General features: G+C 49.9%; 8 protein-coding genes across 8 annotated transcripts; 4 read left to right on the forward strand and 4 right to left on the reverse strand.

The window, feature by feature from the left end:
• Positions 1-44: 44 nt before the first annotated feature.
• On the forward strand, positions 45-1,308 carry KD926_011494 (uncharacterized protein; the record flags this gene model as incomplete). Its single annotated transcript, XM_053103781.1, has 2 exons — positions 45-100; positions 324-1,308. The coding sequence occupies 2 exons, from the start codon at positions 45-47 to the stop codon at positions 1,306-1,308; spliced, it is 1,041 nt and encodes a 346-aa protein (XP_052952863.1).
• Positions 1,309-2,159: 851 nt separating this feature from the next.
• Positions 2,160-3,755, reverse strand: KD926_011495 (uncharacterized protein; the record flags this gene model as incomplete). The annotated part of the gene is made up of 1 exon (XM_053103782.1): positions 2,160-3,755. One exon carries the CDS (start codon positions 3,753-3,755, stop codon positions 2,160-2,162), a length of 1,596 nt encoding a protein of 531 aa, XP_052952864.1.
• A 647-nt stretch (positions 3,756-4,402) lies between these two features.
• Positions 4,403-5,387, forward strand: KD926_011496 (pre-mRNA-splicing factor SYF2; the record flags this gene model as incomplete). Its single annotated transcript, XM_053103784.1, has 3 exons — positions 4,403-4,582; positions 4,643-5,278; positions 5,340-5,387. 3 exons carry the CDS (start codon positions 4,403-4,405, stop codon positions 5,385-5,387), a joined length of 864 nt encoding a protein of 287 aa, XP_052952865.1.
• A 174-nt stretch (positions 5,388-5,561) lies between these two features.
• Positions 5,562-6,623, reverse strand: horA (ubiquinone biosynthesis protein COQ11; the record flags this gene model as incomplete). Its single annotated transcript, XM_053103785.1, has 4 exons — positions 5,562-5,983; positions 6,051-6,391; positions 6,451-6,505; positions 6,578-6,623. The coding sequence occupies 4 exons, from the start codon at positions 6,621-6,623 to the stop codon at positions 5,562-5,564; spliced, it is 864 nt and encodes a 287-aa protein (XP_052952866.1).
• Positions 6,624-6,973: 350 nt separating this feature from the next.
• Positions 6,974-7,854, forward strand: yaf9 (YEATS domain-containing protein YAF9; the record flags this gene model as incomplete). Its single annotated transcript, XM_053103786.1, has 3 exons — positions 6,974-7,006; positions 7,066-7,090; positions 7,163-7,854. 3 exons carry the CDS (start codon positions 6,974-6,976, stop codon positions 7,852-7,854), a joined length of 750 nt encoding a protein of 249 aa, XP_052952867.1.
• A 623-nt stretch (positions 7,855-8,477) lies between these two features.
• Positions 8,478-10,045, reverse strand: KD926_011499 (putative kynureninase; the record flags this gene model as incomplete). The annotated part of the gene is made up of 4 exons (XM_053103787.1): positions 8,478-8,893; positions 8,953-9,430; positions 9,482-9,819; positions 9,883-10,045. The coding sequence occupies 4 exons, from the start codon at positions 10,043-10,045 to the stop codon at positions 8,478-8,480; spliced, it is 1,395 nt and encodes a 464-aa protein (XP_052952868.1).
• Positions 10,046-10,490: 445 nt separating this feature from the next.
• Positions 10,491-11,923, forward strand: KD926_011500 (indoleamine 2,3-dioxygenase; the record flags this gene model as incomplete). Its single annotated transcript, XM_053103788.1, has 3 exons — positions 10,491-10,784; positions 10,833-11,453; positions 11,537-11,923. The coding sequence occupies 3 exons, from the start codon at positions 10,491-10,493 to the stop codon at positions 11,921-11,923; spliced, it is 1,302 nt and encodes a 433-aa protein (XP_052952869.1).
• Positions 11,924-13,657: 1,734 nt separating this feature from the next.
• Positions 13,658-15,771, reverse strand: KD926_011501 (putative C6 transcription factor; the record flags this gene model as incomplete). The annotated part of the gene is made up of 5 exons (XM_053103789.1): positions 13,658-14,110; positions 14,169-15,058; positions 15,112-15,530; positions 15,583-15,638; positions 15,697-15,771. 5 exons carry the CDS (start codon positions 15,769-15,771, stop codon positions 13,658-13,660), a joined length of 1,893 nt encoding a protein of 630 aa, XP_052952870.1.
• Positions 15,772-16,640: the final 869 nt, after the last annotated feature.

Here is a 16,640-nt window from a genome sequence, read left to right on the forward strand (position 1 = left end):
TTAGCTAGGGTGTTGACTGACAGTTGATGCCGATCCCAAACACAATGATGTCACTCGATCCTTTCAGCGAATCTTTCATCCTCTGCATAATCAACAGCGGGTCAATGGGGTTTCCTGGTTCTCTCACCATGCACCTTGGCCCACAATTCAGCGTGGCTTCAGGGACATCGGATCCTTCGAAATCTCCTTCGAGTGGCTAACTACGTCATTGTGCTGAGACACTGCTGGAATTGGAGTGTATCGACGTACCGTATGCCTTCCAGCTATCGCAGAGCGAGCAGGCGCGACCCTTATCCTGAAGGCAAGGAAAATGATGATTGAAGCAAATTGCCTCGGGATCTCTGGCCCTGGGTCATCGGTGGAGCAGCGAATATTGCTAATCGCTCTCCTACCGCCGCGCTCGGGTGGAAAACGCCATACGAGAAGCTCTCGGGAAAGAAGCCCGATCTCTCGGCCTTCCTTACAATCGGCTGCGTTGCCTACACAAGGCAGGAGCAACAGAAAAGCGACAAAATGGTTCCTCGCGCGTATAAAGGTATCCTCCTCGGCTATGTCGCCTCAAACATCTGGCATATATGGAACCCCAGAAAACAACGTGTTGAAGAGGCAAGAGACGTGCAATTCGACGAGACGAGAATGTACGATCCTAAACAACCGTTTCTTGAAGATTTGATCAGCGAGAGATCCCTAGAGCCTCCTACCAAGGTGCTAGACTTACCAAGCGAGAAAGGAATCTTCCGTGAAGAGGAGCCTGACGATATTAGAGAAATCGAGGCCCCGAGAAATGAAGGAAAAACTCAGGAATTAAGCGAGGCCTCGCACAATGAAAACGTTGAAATTTCAAACACGCAGGAAAATGAGAGATTGATCGAAACCGCCGCGCAGGAATATGATCACTGCGGGCAACCAACCGCGTGGCCAACACCTGAATCAACTCCAGAACCTCATATCTTGAACCGAGGCCACTCCGAGGCCATTCCTGGGGGTTTCCCTGAAGATCCACCGCTTGAAGAACCCGCTGCAACTCCGCATGATGAAGTCGCCTCTCGAATGCTCGAAGATTCGCTTCAGAACTCGATCTTTGAAGAAGAGGAAATACGGACTTCCTCAGCACCTCCAACTGCTCAACACCACGATTCCGCGCTACAAGAAGATCATGATTCGACGCCCTCATCAAGATCAGGGGTGGGACGAGGCGGAAGACGTGGCCGAGGCAGAGGAAGAGGCCCTACCGATGACGGCGCTCGTGAAGAAAACATCTTGCAAGGAAGACGCGTACGGCAGCCACGGAAGGATATGAAGGAATAAAAATCTCACGTGATGTTTGAACCGTATATTACGGACCCCTATCTCGTTGAAAAAGCCTTCTCAATGGCCATTGATCTTGCAGAAACGAGAAGAAGCGCTGGCACCGCAACGATCTTCCGATGGCTTTGTGCGTGCCATGCTTTCATTGATAAGATCCATGTCCAACACCCCCTGGTTACCGAATCCTAACCTGCACCAATTGCAAATTCACCTGATCGAAAGGAGAGGACATGCAACATGTCTCATTAGTGCCAACCACGGGATTTGAAAATGAGACCTGTACAGTTTTGGTACAGGGTGTAGGAAGAGAAGAGCCTGTAGATGACCGGAAATGATTATCGAAGATTCAACGATTGGTGCACATGTGATGGCCCACTATCATGAAATGACTCCTGTCGGCAACATCAGACCACTAACTAATCCCTCACGTAACTAGAGCGGAACTAATTGCCACGGCAATGGATTGGTCCGGAGTCTTTATACCAGCGCGAGATCGGCTGATGGAGTGATCTGCCAGGTGGCATTGGGGAAATCACAGGGGAGAAAAAGAAAACATCAAGGTCTCTATCCAAAGTGCTTGACCTACTTCTGTTCCTGACTTATTTAGAATCTCACTAACGCTTTGTGACTTGTTCCATTCAATGGTGTGCTGCAGTGCTTCCAGGAACCAGTCGACAAATCTGATCTGTAAAAGGAACGCTTAGACAGGAGGTTATCGCTAGAACAGGTACTACTTTTCCGAGAACGAGTGGCTATGTGACAAGTAAAGAAAGAAATATGTACTCCGTACTCCGTACAGCGCGCGTTTCTCTCATCAAACCAGCTGGAGTGAAACGCTAGTGCTCATAAACTCATTCTATCAAGTCCAAACCAGGATCCTCCTCCACAGATCCATGAAAATGGCTTTTCGTCAGCGGTTGTTGGAGAGGGCTAATAAACCAATCCTGCCAGTATTCTGTATTAATACAGGGCGTCGGTGGAACAATAGCCCCGCATGGTACATCCGGCTCCAAATCTTCACCCCTGCGAGCGGAGACAAGAAGAAAACGGGCATGAACTCGATCCCATCCAACTATGTAGTCTGTTGGCGTCCATGTATTTCTCCGACGCGACTTCAGCGGCCGCATAAAGAGACGGCCGAGCTGTATTATCCGGACTGGATATTGAGGTGCTGGACTAATCTGATTACCCAGGAGTCGAACCCGAAGAAGTCCCAAAGATGAAACGGGGCAAGGCTTTGATACATCGGTCTGCAGGGTGGGAGGCGTGCCAGGGAATTCCATCGGCAATCGTTCAGGGGACCAAGCAAACCACGAATCCGGGTCTGGAGTTGATATTGGCACTAGTTTCCCATCATGGTTATCCAGGAGGTCTGCGATTTTTCTCAGGTCCTCCACAGACTTTGAACATCCAAGCGTCATGATTTCTGCAACCAAGCGTTCGTAACTATCATATCCAGCAGGAGCTTCGCCATATATGTTGAATAGTGGTTGCTTTGTGGCATTGCAATTCGTATCAGATAACCCCACATGAACCGATTTTTCCGGCTCCCAGCGTATTCCAAGTCTTTGCTCCATGATTTGAAGTTGTGCCTCGAGTATACCAAGACTCTCCTGTTCCCCTGCAAGTTGCATCAGAGATTCGCCGATTTCTGGATCTTCGAGGAGGACAGGTAGATGCTTCATCTTCGAGATATTCGGCAAAGTACCATCGAACAAGACCGAAAGCTCTTTCAAATAGACACAGGCCTTGGAGCTTTCCCCCGTCTTTACCATGTAAACCACGCAAAGATATATAGGCCACAAATTCTTCTTAGACAACCCACTTTCCTTGACGGTTTCCCACACGGAGTCTAAAAGGACATCCATACGAAGCTCGGCTAAAAATGGCAGGTAAACCTCCTGGCGACTAGTTGCATGGTTCTGGCCCCAGCCAAGTCGCGAGTGTAAGTTCTGTGGTTCTAACTCTTCTGTATTGCTGGCAAGGCCGATCAAGCAGCGCATCGACTCTATATCATGCTGCAAGCCCGGGGATTCAAGAGCATGAAGAGCGTAAGTCAGGGTGGTGACAAGAGTAGAACTATATCTTGCTCTAAGCCTTTCTGTGCGATCGGCAAATACTTCCACGTGTGGCTTCATCGCAGGGACCGAAAAGGCCAGAGCGGCATAGTACATTGCCAGAGCATGCATATGTTTGGTGACCTGAACACCTAGCTTCTGAATCCGCAAAATTATTGCATTCAGAACAGCAAGAATCTCTTGATATGAATGATAATATTGGCAATTCTTCAATGCGATCGCCAGCAAGAAACATCCGTTTTTCTGCAAGAGCTCAATGCCTTTCTCGTCGTATATATATCTCTGGATAAAGACCTGCAGATGCGGAATACGTTTCGTCTTATGTCGCAACCCATAAACAAACTTTTCCCATGTAGGGGTGTTGTACATTCTCTGTTGCTGACTCCAATACGCTGGAAGAGAAGCAGCATCTGAGGACCAGTCTGTTTCGAAGACTTTTTTCAATTCGATATATAGTGGCGCTGGTTTTTTTTTGTGCTTATTCGCCACTGTATGTGTAGTGCCTGTCAGGGCAAACCGGAGTAAACTTGCAGGCGTGGGTTGAAGCTCAGGTTGGATGTCTTCAATCCTCCATTTATAATGGTACATCGGATCTATGTCGGAGGCATGGCGTACTGATTGTGACACATGACGGAGCGCAAAGGTATGTCGCCAGGATACAGGCCAGCATTTCCGGCGCCCATATCCAGGCATTGGTCTGCGAAACATGAAAAAGAGTTGGATTCCGAACAGGAATGCTGGCCACAAGAGAGGGGAAACTGGAAAGGAACGGGCCTCGGATGGGGTATGTACAAAGTGGAGTAACGTGTGGAGTTACCCGATGTCAACAAAGAAGAGGGGGCACGTGCACCTCAGGGCGGTCTCGAAGGCGGTCAAGGAACACGATCCGCAGGTCTTTTCTCCTTCCCGTCTTCACTTCCTCCCTGCATAGCAACGAAGGTCAGTCTTGACATATTCACTTTCTCGATCGACATATCTGTATTTTATCATATCCTGAGACTTCATAAATCTTCCTCATGTCCGACAAAGAATCCCACAGGGCCCAGTCGCCTGAGCGAGAGCAACCTGAAGGCGCTGTTGAAGATTCCGCAGTTGCTACTCAGCCCACGGAGACGAAGACGGGCAGTCAGGAAGAGGTTGCGAACTCCAAAGCTCGACAAAGACAAGAAAGATTCAAGGCCCTACAGGCCCGTGCGGTGAGATTTTCATGACTAGCTCTGTCCCTTGTTGAGTGGTTGATACTCATGAACAAGTAGAAATCCGCCGCCGAACGTAACTTGAAAGAAACTGCAGCCGAAACCCAGCGCCTTGCAACCGATCCGTCCTTGGTCTCATCGCTGTCGCGCAAACACGCATTTGCCTCTCATAACCTACTCAAAGCGGACACCGAAGCCTCCGGAGAGGACTTTGAACGAAAGCGTGCATGGGACTGGACCGTCGATGAATCCGAAAAGTGGGACAAGCGCATGGACAAGAAACAGCGCCACCGAGACGACGTTGCGTTCCAGGATTACACGCAAGATGCGCGCAAGGTGTACAAGAGACAGTTGCGCGAAATGCAACCTAACCTCGAAGGTTACGAGAGGGAGAAGATGGCAGCGATCGAAAAGGCTGCCGCCAACGGTGACCTCGAAATCGTGGAAACAAACGACGGTGAAATGATCGCCGTCGATAAAAATGGCTCATTCTACTCCACAGCGGACTCCGTCGGGTTTACCGAGAACAAGCCTGATCGAGCAGCCGTTGACAAGCTTGTCTCAGATCTGAGGAAGGCTGAAGAGGTGCGGCTTAAGAAACGCAAGGATCGCCGTGGCGATGACGACGCCGATGTCACCTACATCAATGAGAAGAACAAGCAGTTCAACCAGAAACTATCCCGCTTCTACAACAAGGTATGTTTATGGCCATTCAGAGTGCAGAGAACTAGGGACAGACATGCTAACGGCCCCTTAGTACACTACGGAGATTCGCGACAGTTTCGAGCGTGGTACTATGATTTGATATGGATACATGAGATTTCTATTATACATTCCTGAGTTATGTGTTATGATTACACGCTCAATCGTCCACCGACTGTTCCACAATGAAGGGCCTCCGGTTTTCCGCGGTCATCATTGTAACCACGAGAATCGATTATGAAGCCAGTGGTAGCATCATCTTTTGCAGACTAGGAACTCAAAGCATGCTCTTTCGCCATGCTTTGGTGGCCAGAGCTTCCATCTTCTTCGTTCCCACTGCACCTCGAACAGTTTCGTCTTCCATTGCCTCAACCACAGCCTCCCCAACCGTGTCCACCTGGAAGGGCTTGTCCACCATCGTTCCGAGGAAGCCGAGCCTATTACCCAAAAGTGCGTTGACTTGAGATCCGACAAAACCACCCAATGCGATCGGCATCGTGAATTTTCTGCTGGAATCGTACATGAAGGGAGGGCGCATAAAGATGCTTCGCAATTCCGGAAGGTTTGATGATATCGCTGTTTCGGCTTCGCGTTTAGTCGTGATGTATCGGCTCGGAAGGACGGGGGCCCCGGATGCTGCTGAGATATATACAAAGGTCGGGACGTGTTCATTGGAGGACTCTTGCGCCAGTGCGATCGCTGGTTGCGTTGAAGTATTAGCTTGATTCGGCCTTCACATGAGTTGGAATTTAGGACATATACGAACCAGAGTCTCTGTTCATGAGTTCATAAGTCAGTTGCCCATTCTTCTCTTTTGCCTGCAGCGCCTCCCCCTCTTGTCTTTGCAGGGGATTCTGGCTTCCTAGCCTGGACGAGCTGAAAACCTTCTGCAACCCACTAAGAAGAGGCTCCCTTCCTTGCACCACGCCTTTGTAGTCAGCCTCGAGCAGGATCCCCATGCTGTGGACGACGACCGTAGCCCCATTCAAGAATGACTTGTAGGTTTTAGGATCCAACATATCCGCCCTGGCCCACTCTACAGAGCGCGACCAGTCCGGGCGTTCTCGGGAGCCCGTGACCGTATCCCATCGTGGTTCCCCGGAACGACTATGAGCATTGTGAGCATTGCGATGACCGATTGCGCCGGAGAAGGAAAAAAGTCGTACCTAAGAGACGTTACGGACCAGCCCCTAGCGACTGCCGATTTGCAAATCCTAGACCCTATCAAGAACCATTCGAGTCAGTATGCATACTCCAGTACTAGATCACGGCGAGGAGGATAGTTATACAAACCCAAGAACCCGTTCCCGCCCGCGACCACGACTCGTTTAGCGGCCATTTTTCAGTATAATTGGTCTAACCACACGTTGGAGAATATAGAAAAGCAAATGTAAGTCACGAGGTGGGCTTGTCGATCATGATGGCCGGTTTCTATCTGATTGTCCGACCGCGCCAAAGCTGTGCTAAAGCTCTGGGACGTTTGCTTCCGATGGCACCTTATCATCTTGCTATCGCCGCTGTCACGTGCCGGAAGCGTTTGTCGCGACGGGAAGCCTCCGGTGGAAGACATCCGACGTACAAAACCTCCGCGGAACTACAGTATCGACACTCCTGGGAAAACGCCTTATTGAGCCCTTTCTTGTATTTGATTCCATCAGTGAGCACCAGAGCAGCGAAAACAATATCAGCATGCCTTCTGCGACCGGCACAAAACGCGTCAAGGTAGGTTGAATCTAGGGTGGACTCGGTAATCCTGCGGCTAATATCTACAAATCTTCCAGGGCGTCTCCATCTACAGACCCTTCGGTATGCTCCATCGTCCTACCATATTAATAAAATGATCATTGCGACCTGGTTACAAGACACTGACCTCTCCAGTCTTCGGCAGCGAGGCGCAACCCTTCGACCCCGACAAGAAACCCGCCAACGCCCCTACAGACCACACCCATCAATGGCGAGTATTCGTCAAGGGAGTCAACGATGAAGACGTCTCCTACTGGTTGAAAAAAGTACAATTCAAGCTCCACGAGACCTACGCACAAAACGTTCGCACCATCGAACAACCGCCGTTCGAAGTGACCGAGACCGGATGGGGAGAATTCGAGATTCAGATCAAACTCTACTTCGTAACGGAGTCCATGGAGAAGCCCCAGACCCTGTGGCATAGTCTAAAACTGCATCCATATGGGGCTGATGCTGAAGCCAAGAAGGAGCGCAGAGAGGTCGTGATCAGCCAGAACTACGAGGAGATCGTGTTCAATGAGCCGGTGGAGCAGTTCCATGACCTACTCACGGGGGGCTCTGCCACGCCACAGCCGAAGGGCAAGGGGAAGAATTCGAAACAGGCGGCGCAGCGGAATGGGAAGACGGCCGAGATTCCGTATAACGAAACCGCGGATAATCCTTATAGCAAGACGACCGAGAACAAGGAGTTGGATCGATTGGTGGAAGCGGGAAAGACCGTGGAGCAGATGATCAAGGAAGAAAAGGAACGACTCATCGGTCGAGAAAAGAGACTAGCCGAGCTGCGAGAAAGTGAAGGGGTTCCCGCCCATACGAAGAAAAGATAAAACGCTGCAACCTATGGTTTGATTGATGGACGACCATCGCAAGAACCTATGCTCTTGACTCGAGATAGGACGCACCTTGCTCGATTTACTGCTAGCCAGCGTTGCTATTCCATTTTTGCCGGCAAAGAGCAAGATGCTGCCAGCGCATCTCCCGGGTTCTTTTGATGAAGAGAGCTAGCCTCCCCTGAATGATCAACACCTCGGAAAAAAGCTGAGCCTTAGGTCTCTAGTTCTGGCCTAAGTGGTGCTCGCTACAGATAAGGAGGTGAACACCCCTGAATAGGGCTCATCACACAAGACACCCGTGGAATCTCCTTGTGCCGCCTGTGCACTAGTTGCGCGAAAGGCACATCGGCCACAGAGTTATGAGAAATGAACTTTACAATTAATTCACAGAAGAATCAAAACATTGCGTACCAAGCCAAGAAGGGTTTTTTTTTACCCGTTGTTACAGCCGAAATAAGATATAAAAAGGGACTTTGTATCATCATGCATCATTAATCATGCTAATAATCGCTTATAACTGATGGGGAAATATCAAGTGACCATACTGGACTTCTGCCCAACCCGTGATGCCCATGCCGTGTTCTACAATCAAAGCACGAAGGTGACACGGGTTCTCCTCATTCCTCCAATGCACTCTTGAATTGTTGCACAAAGGTCCACACTTCTGAGAAAGTGTTATAGAGCGGCGTAGGAGCAACACGAACAACACCTGGCTCTCGCTTATCACACACCACAGCCGCTTCTTGCAATCTTTTCGAGACGTTCTGCAGCAACCCTGGCTTGAGCAACAGACTCAGCTGGGCCCCTCTGGCTTCGTGGTTAGATGGAGTAATAATGCTGAACTGGCGAGTCTCATCCGACGTTCCCTCCAGCAGCAGATGCTCGAGATATGCCGTCAATAGTACCGATTTCTTGCGAAGCTCGGTCATAGTCGTTTCATCAAAAACGCTCAACGCAGCACAGAGGGCCGTGAGATCGATGGCGGAGGGGTTCGATATTTGAAATCCGCCGGCACCGGGGATCGGCTTAAACTCTGCTGACTGTTAGTTTCCACTTGTTTTGGGAGTGGTGGTTCAGCTCGTGGTGTCTTACTGTTGTCCATCTTGAACCTCACAGATCGGTCACTCCCGTACCATCCCGTCAGACGATGGCGGAATTTAGGCGCATCTTCCCCTTCGTTATAATCAACCTGGCCGTGTCTCTCGTGTACGAACAGGCCGCCCATCGTGCCGGGGCCGGAGTTTCCGTATTTGTATGTGCACCAGGCCGCAAAGTCCACGTTCCAGTCGTGCAGTTTCAGCTCGACATTCGCAAATGCATGAGCCAAGTCCCAGCCGACCAAGAGATTACGAGACTGCGCATATTTCGTGATCCGCGGGATGTCAAACAGCTGTCCGGTGTAGTACTGGATTCCTGGAAGGAGGAGAACAGCTGCATCGTTGGCATGTTGGTCAATGTACGATAGAATTTTCTCCGTGGAAATTTCGTATTCGCCCTCGTCTGGACCAATGAGGACCATGGACTTTCTCGGATCTAGATCATGCCAGGAGATATGAGATTCGATGGCGTACTACCTCAAAAGTCAGCTCCGTGTTTCGACAGACCCTTCCCGATGACTTACGTGGTCACTGGGAAATGCTTTCCAGTCCATCAAGATCTTGTGCTTGGTGGCGGTTGGCTTGTAGAAACTTGCGAGAAGCAGGTGCAGGTTTGTCGTCAGTGTTCCCATCGCTGCAACTTCTTCCGGGGCTGCTCCAACGATTTTGCACATCGACCCAGCCGCTTGCTCTGATAGGAGTTGCCATTGTCTTAGTGGAGAGTCTTCGAGGTCCACGAAGTGACCCGAGACTCCGATAGACGACCATGTGTCTAACTGGGCTTCTAGAAATCTTGCCGTGGCTTTTGGCTGAACGCCCAGAGAATTACCACAGAAGTATATGCAAGGCTCAGATGAGAGACCTGGATGTCTTATTAGACATGATGTGTTGAGAAAGCAAGGAGTCGGAGAGCACTAGGACCTACCAGGCTTTGCGAGTTTTTTATGGTTTATGTTTGCCTTTGAAGGGATAATGAATTTGTCCCGGAAATTGGCCAGAGGGTCTGCTGCATCGAGAGATGCGGCATATTGCCTTGTTCCCGCATTCTCAGGAAAGGTGGGTTTCGAAGTAGACTGCGTGATGGTCATTTTTGTGTGGACGAGCGTTGTATTTTGCAAGCTGATCTTTTGGTTCTAGACGTTGGAGAAACGCAGGCTTTATAGCTGGAGTCACCGATGACATGCAATTATTGGCCCCCTTTGCATGGACCCGGATGCTCTTCCGCTTCCGCAACCCCCCGGAAGTCCGCTCCTGTCAGCGCAGGCTGATGATCCGGTCACATGTGGGGCATACCAGTCGTGACGATTTATCTCGGCGAGGAAAGACAATCCATGAAGGTCCTTGGTCAGGGAGGGGATGCTACGACTATCTCCACTACTCGGCGTCAGCATCAGGCGGAAGCCGCCTAGGTTCCGTCTCCTTTCCGTCCCAGCCCTAATCAGACCATGAAACAAAGAGAGATATTTATTTGAACCGTTCTTGCCTTTTCTGTTCACTTCAACACATAGACTTGTTATCTGATCATACTTCATCATGCTTATCTCTCCAGAAGTCACCCTTGACCAATATGCCGTCTCTCTTCGGAGTGGGTTTCTTCCTACCATCCCTCCTTTGCAGCTATTAGAAGACCCTTACTACTGGCCATGGGAGGACATAGTCTTTGATCTACCAAATCACATCGAATCCAGGACTATCCGACAAGCTGTCGGCTCACTCCCCGTCCTTTCCACCTCCCGACTCCGTGACGAGCCAGAATGGAGACGAGCGTATATGCTGCTTGCCTTCCTCACCCATGCCTACATATGGGGAGGAGAACGACCCGAGGAGGTATGCTTGCTGGTCCAATTGCTTGCCACTCAATTTAACATCTTCTAGATTCTACCACCCGCGATATCATGCCCATTTCTCGAAGTCTCCAACCACCTGGAGCTCCCACCTTGCGCTACCTACGCCGCCCTCAACCTGTGGAACTTTAGCATCAAAGACCATGCTACAGACATCACCGACCCTGACAACCTCTATATAAATTCTTCATTTACCGGCACCAAAGATGAAGAATGGTTTTTCATGATCTCCGTCGCCCTCGAAGCAAAAGGCGCAGCACTCATCCCGCTATTCCTCGAAACTATCCACGCTGCTAGCATCGATGAGAGCCAACGCCTATGCGATCTTCTTGACCAATTCACCAAGGGCCTGTCCGAGCTTCGCGACTTGCTGGAGCGCATGTACGAGAAGTGTTCCCCGGCTGTCTTCTTCCACCAACTCCGCCCTCTTCTCGCCGGGAGTAAGAACATGGCCTCGGCGGGCCTCCCAAACGGCGTCTTCTACGATGAAGGCAACGGCCAGGGCGAGTGGCACCAGTACAGTGGCGGGAGTAACGCCCAGAGCTCGCTCATCCAGACCTTCGATATCTTCCTGGGCGTGGAACACACCGCCACGGGCGATATGAAATCCAACGGAGTGACACGTCCCGCAGCAAAGACAGGATTCATGCAGGTATATACAACGCATCTCTTCTATCCTCTCCCCTTTATTGTCTTGGCCCAATCGACCCAATCTAACAGCTCGATGTTGCATAGGAAATGCGCAACTACATGCCCGGTCCCCATCACCGTTTCCTCGACCACCTCTCCCAAATCAGCAACCTCCGCAGCTACGCTATGAGCCACAAGGCCAACTCCGCGGTTCGCGACGCCTACAACATGGCCGTGATGTCGCTCGGTCGGTTCCGTGACTCCCATGTGCAAATGGTAACGCGGTACATCATCCTTGCGGCGAAGACGAAACACCCGAAAACAAAGCCGACGTCCGTGCAGGTCAATCTGGCCACGACCACCTCGACCCAGATGAAAGATCTGGATGGGAAAGTCGCGAGTGGGCTGCACGGAACCGGAGGCACGGACCTGATTCCTTTTTTGAAGAAGACGAGAGATACGACGAAGGCGGCGGCGAGTTACGTGGATTGAACTGAGCTGAGCTGAGCTAAGCTGAGCTGGTGAACTTAGAACTCTATAGCTATGATGACCGTGACGATGATGATTGTATACACACTTTTCTTTAGAGGCGTTTCTTAATAATATCTATTTGCATTGACTTCTATATCACTTGCCATCTCCGTATCCAAACCCACCCCATGACCATGATCCGCCACACACACACACACACACACACACACACACACACACACCATAGTACGGCGTAATCACTCAAACCTAGGCTAATCATGGTTATAAATAATACCCACATACCCATCAACCAACTACGCAATAAATCCTTGAGTTACATCCAACCCTCACCCAAGAATCATCAACCCAAAACTCTCACAATCAAAAGCTAATTTCTCACTCCCCGAACCTAAATCAAACATCCCATTGGACCCTTCAGAGACAGTTACGGCAACCCATGTGCTAACGTCAGACTTTAGCCCCCTGGCAAAACAACAATGTCAAAGTGTCAAAGTCAAGGCTCAAGGGTTCAACCATCTGCAGAATCCCATCAATTCGGCCGATGTTACCCATCATTAACCCCTCATCTAGGTAACTATACGGAGTACCAAGGTAAGGGTGGTTATGTACGGGATGGATAGGGTTATCGTCGGGCCCGGAGGTGGATGTGGATCCGGAAGCGGAAGCGGAAGCGGATTGGATCCGGATTCTAGCCCGTCCTTGTAGGGTCACTTCTCTCCCTTCCTGACATCATATACCCCTGTCCTGGTTAATGGTTATGTACGGCGTAGATGTAAGGGAACTGGGTGCTCGGTAAGACATGGGTAACAAGATTAGGTTTTCCCATGATGTAATTGTTCCGCGTCGCTTCATTCTTGATTATCGTGTCATTGGTAGAGACTTAAGTAAGGTCTACTCTGCATAATTGAGGGTGTTAGGTAGGTAGGCAGTGTATGGTGTAGGTATTGATATTGATGTTCTTGTGGACGTATGTATTCCGGCTTGGTTTACCTGGTTGGTAAGTAGTAAGTGGTAAGTGAGGGTGGTGATTTATTGCGTGGGGATGGGTGCCGGGGCTCTCGTTTCTTGTCTCTTTCGGGTTTGCTTGCTTGGATTTGATTTGATTGTACGGAGTACGGAGCAGAGGGGTTGGGTATGGCTATAGCTGTGGTATCGGTGTGGCTTCTTAGTTTTCTGTGATGCAGGGGTTCTGATGGAGATTGTTACATGGACTACTTGGACAGGTAGGAATGAGAGAACACGGGTGGAGAGATACGAGGTAGACGGTATGTTGTGATGGTATTTGTAGCCAGGTTACGAATACCATCTACCAAGGCAGAGTTACTAAGCAGACAGGAAAAACAGGGATGATGTTAATATGTAGGTATGTAAGTATGTGCATATATCCGTGATGAGAAGCTCTGATCCTCGAAGACTTGCAGCATTTGCATGGATAAGGAACCTTGAAGCTCAAAGCTTCTACGCAAGGGGACTGGCCGGAGAAAGTCTGGCTGGCTAGTCGATTTAGTAATGAAGAAGATACGGGCCAGCCTTTAGGCTAGCTGATGGTTCTGACTGGGCAGGCTCAGGGTTAAAGCACAGAAAGACCTCGAAAGAGTTCGCGTAGAGAAGAATGGATCGCTTGATATTCTTTCCTGATTTGCTCCATGTTTACGAGGAGACTAGGAGAAAACATAGCTAATTGGTGTCCTGTCACGCGCGACTAGCACGTGGCAAGAATCCAGACCTGACATGCTAGAGATTCCCAAACCCTTCTCGATTGTCACTACTTCGCAAAAACTCCTGGCCCTGTGAGAAGAAATTCGCCGCTAGGATGGAGAACTCGTCGTTGAGCAAGTCAGAGGGCTGAGCGACTGTGATCGAGTCAACGGCGCCCTGCATGCCTGTGCCCAATGGTGTCTGAAGACTATAATGCGGCATCGGAGACTGTGACATTCCCTGCTGTGCGCTCATACGTGTTGGTTCTGGCAGAGGCGATGTTTGTGAGACCTCTGCTGTGAAAGCGAGCGAATTGGAATACAAGGAATCGCCGAACATGCGTCTCGCTGAGTTGGAATCGCTATTGGATGAATATTCTAGGATTTCCCAGAATCGCGAGAGATCGATCAATAGGCTTTTGTTATGGGCTCCAGATTCGGGTTGGTAGGTAGCTGAGACCGCGTCCTCGAGTCTTTGCAGTCGGTTGGCCTGGAGGTGGGGGATTGCGTTAGCTAGTATCTTTATTAGGTGAATGAGAGAATATTACCATTCGAGCCATATGCGGCCACTGCTGCCCTAGGGCTTGCACGAATCGCACGCACTTGAAAAATCGGTCCCGTTTTTCTTCGCGGATGGTAGGGTTCTCCGTGAAGCTGAGTTGGAGTTCAATAGTGGCGACCACTGCCGCACTATATCCTAGAAATGGATCTGAGACGAGGAAAGACCTCTCCTCAAAGTAATTGAGAAAATAGATGATCCAGGTTGTGTGAGAAGAGATGAGGTCAGAGGTGTGTTGCAAGAAGATCTCAGGAATACTGCTTCGAAAGTTTCGGAGACTCAGAGACAAGAGCAAAGGATGATTGAGAAGGCATAGGATCGTGTGATAGAGAAACTGATTCAGAAGGAACGGCCCCCAGTAGTCCCTGTTGGCCTGGAGCTCGTCAATCGTTCTGTCGCTAAAGTTGGCGGGCTTAAACCGGTGAATATAGGGCATGTGTGATTCCACTTCCATTTGGAGCGTTATTATCTTGGAATACTCCGACTCAGAGGACCACGGGGGTATGCTAGTTGGCTTTCCATGTCGTCGAACGTATCTCGCAATCTTCGCAAACACCTCGCTCAAGGTTATGACGTAGGCTATAATACCGTGATCTTCAAGATCGGTTGTTCTGGTCCCCTCTGTCATGTTTGGTGAGCAGGGCTGGGGTGGCACGTTTGGACTTTCTGGGAAGTTGGGACAGCTTCCGTCCGGAAAATCTATGTTGTCGAATTCAACGCCATGAAGGCGCTTCATCAGACAGATACTCCAGAAACAACGTCTTCGTTCCTCGCGCGCGACTGGGGATAGTTGCCCTTGCGTTTCGAAGCCCAGATCGGCGCATTGGGCTAGATTCATCGCTAAGCTGCTGTGAACACTTGAACGATGCGTATTTCCATCTAAGAAGCTAGTCAGTATACTGTAAAACCAATAATGCAAGCCGAATCCATACTGGTAAAGTCAACCAAGCTTAGAAGACATAGACACTGAAGAGTGGAAAGCTCGACCGGCCCCTCAAGCACCCTCTTCATGACCAAGCTTCTCGCTACTTCAGTGTAACCGCTGATCTGTGATGTTAGATGAGTTGGGCTCTGTTGATGCTCCTTGGAGAACCTGATACCCAAGGCAAGCATGGCGTAGATAACTTCGGGATCACGCGTCCCGATGCTGGTCAGGAACGTTTCCCTGTGAAAGAGAGGAAGCGGTTGCGACTCGCAGTACGTGAGGTATAACTTGGCCACTGAAAGCACAGTTTCCCAAATCGGAAGCGGCGTGAGTTGATTCGATGTCGAAAGCGACATCGGACCACTGGGGGCAGACATCACATGAGGCGCTGCCGTAGGCACTTCCTCAGGCCTAGACACGTTCCTTCTGCTATACATTAGCTTTCCGCCCTGTTTTGTTATTTTTAGGGATCAAATACCCCAGAACATCAAGGATCTTCCCCATCGTGGTCTCAAGGCCACCGAGCCGCTCCTCCTGTATCTTAGGCATTAGTGCTGTGTATTCATGAACAGGAAGCTCTCGCAATGCTTACCAAGGTCTGCGAGGGGCCAGAATCAGATGGTACTTGCAAAAGGGCCGGTTCTGAGGGCAATAGTCCGTTTGTCATTGACCTCTGCCTCTCTTCGGCATAATTGCATGTTTGACGTAGACGAGCGCAGAGCGAGCAGACCGGCTGTTCCCCTGGGCATTTCGCCTTCTTACGCCTAAGACTAGCTTAGCAGATGATTCTGGAAGAAAATTGGATTAAGCCAACCTGCAGGGTTCACATGCTTGTCGTACTCGCTTGGCTGGTCTTTCCCCAAATCCAGTATTCATAGTCGAGGCGGCATAAATGACAAGGGATCCAGGTCAATATGGAGCGTGGAGGTTGTTGGAGTTATTCAAGGGACTCACCTATGTTGGAGATGATGTCATGTTATAGCGACGAGATATTTAATGCCACTTAGATTCATCATAAAACAACATAGCGATGCAAGAACTCCGCATGGCCTAATTTCTGGCAGTTGACATGACGGAGATCCGGTCCGTGTCGTTGATCTACCAGCCCGGAGGCGCTGACTAAGGCCGTAGTGCGACATTTCGAAGCATATCCAACGCTCTGATGGCCATACTACTTTCTTTGACATTCCAATTGACTATCAAAGCCGAGACCTTCAGCTATAGGTTTACTTGTAGTCTAGCTCTATTTACTACGTTTACTCAAGTTCAAGAACCGAACCGGGCACACGGGAGCCGGAAGGATTGGTTACAGCACAAGCGTGGCACTAGCATGGAAATCATGCCACCAAATGCCATGCTCGAGATGATCAAACAGATCCGGCCAGGACAGTGGACAACACGGATTAAACCGAGGAAAGAATTCACATTGACGCCCAGGCTTTATCTTATATACAACGTGGAATGTCTTCCTCTTCACCAACCCATCATAAAAGAAAATAGAGATACACCGCCAATTGGAAACTAGGCATACTATTT

The sequence above is a fragment of the Aspergillus affinis genome (genome assembly GCF_023601865.1).
Source record: "Aspergillus affinis strain CMG 70 chromosome Unknown NODE_97_length_141424_cov_85_845664, whole genome shotgun sequence".
Lineage (NCBI taxonomy): Eukaryota > Fungi > Ascomycota > Eurotiomycetes > Eurotiales > Aspergillaceae > Aspergillus > Aspergillus affinis.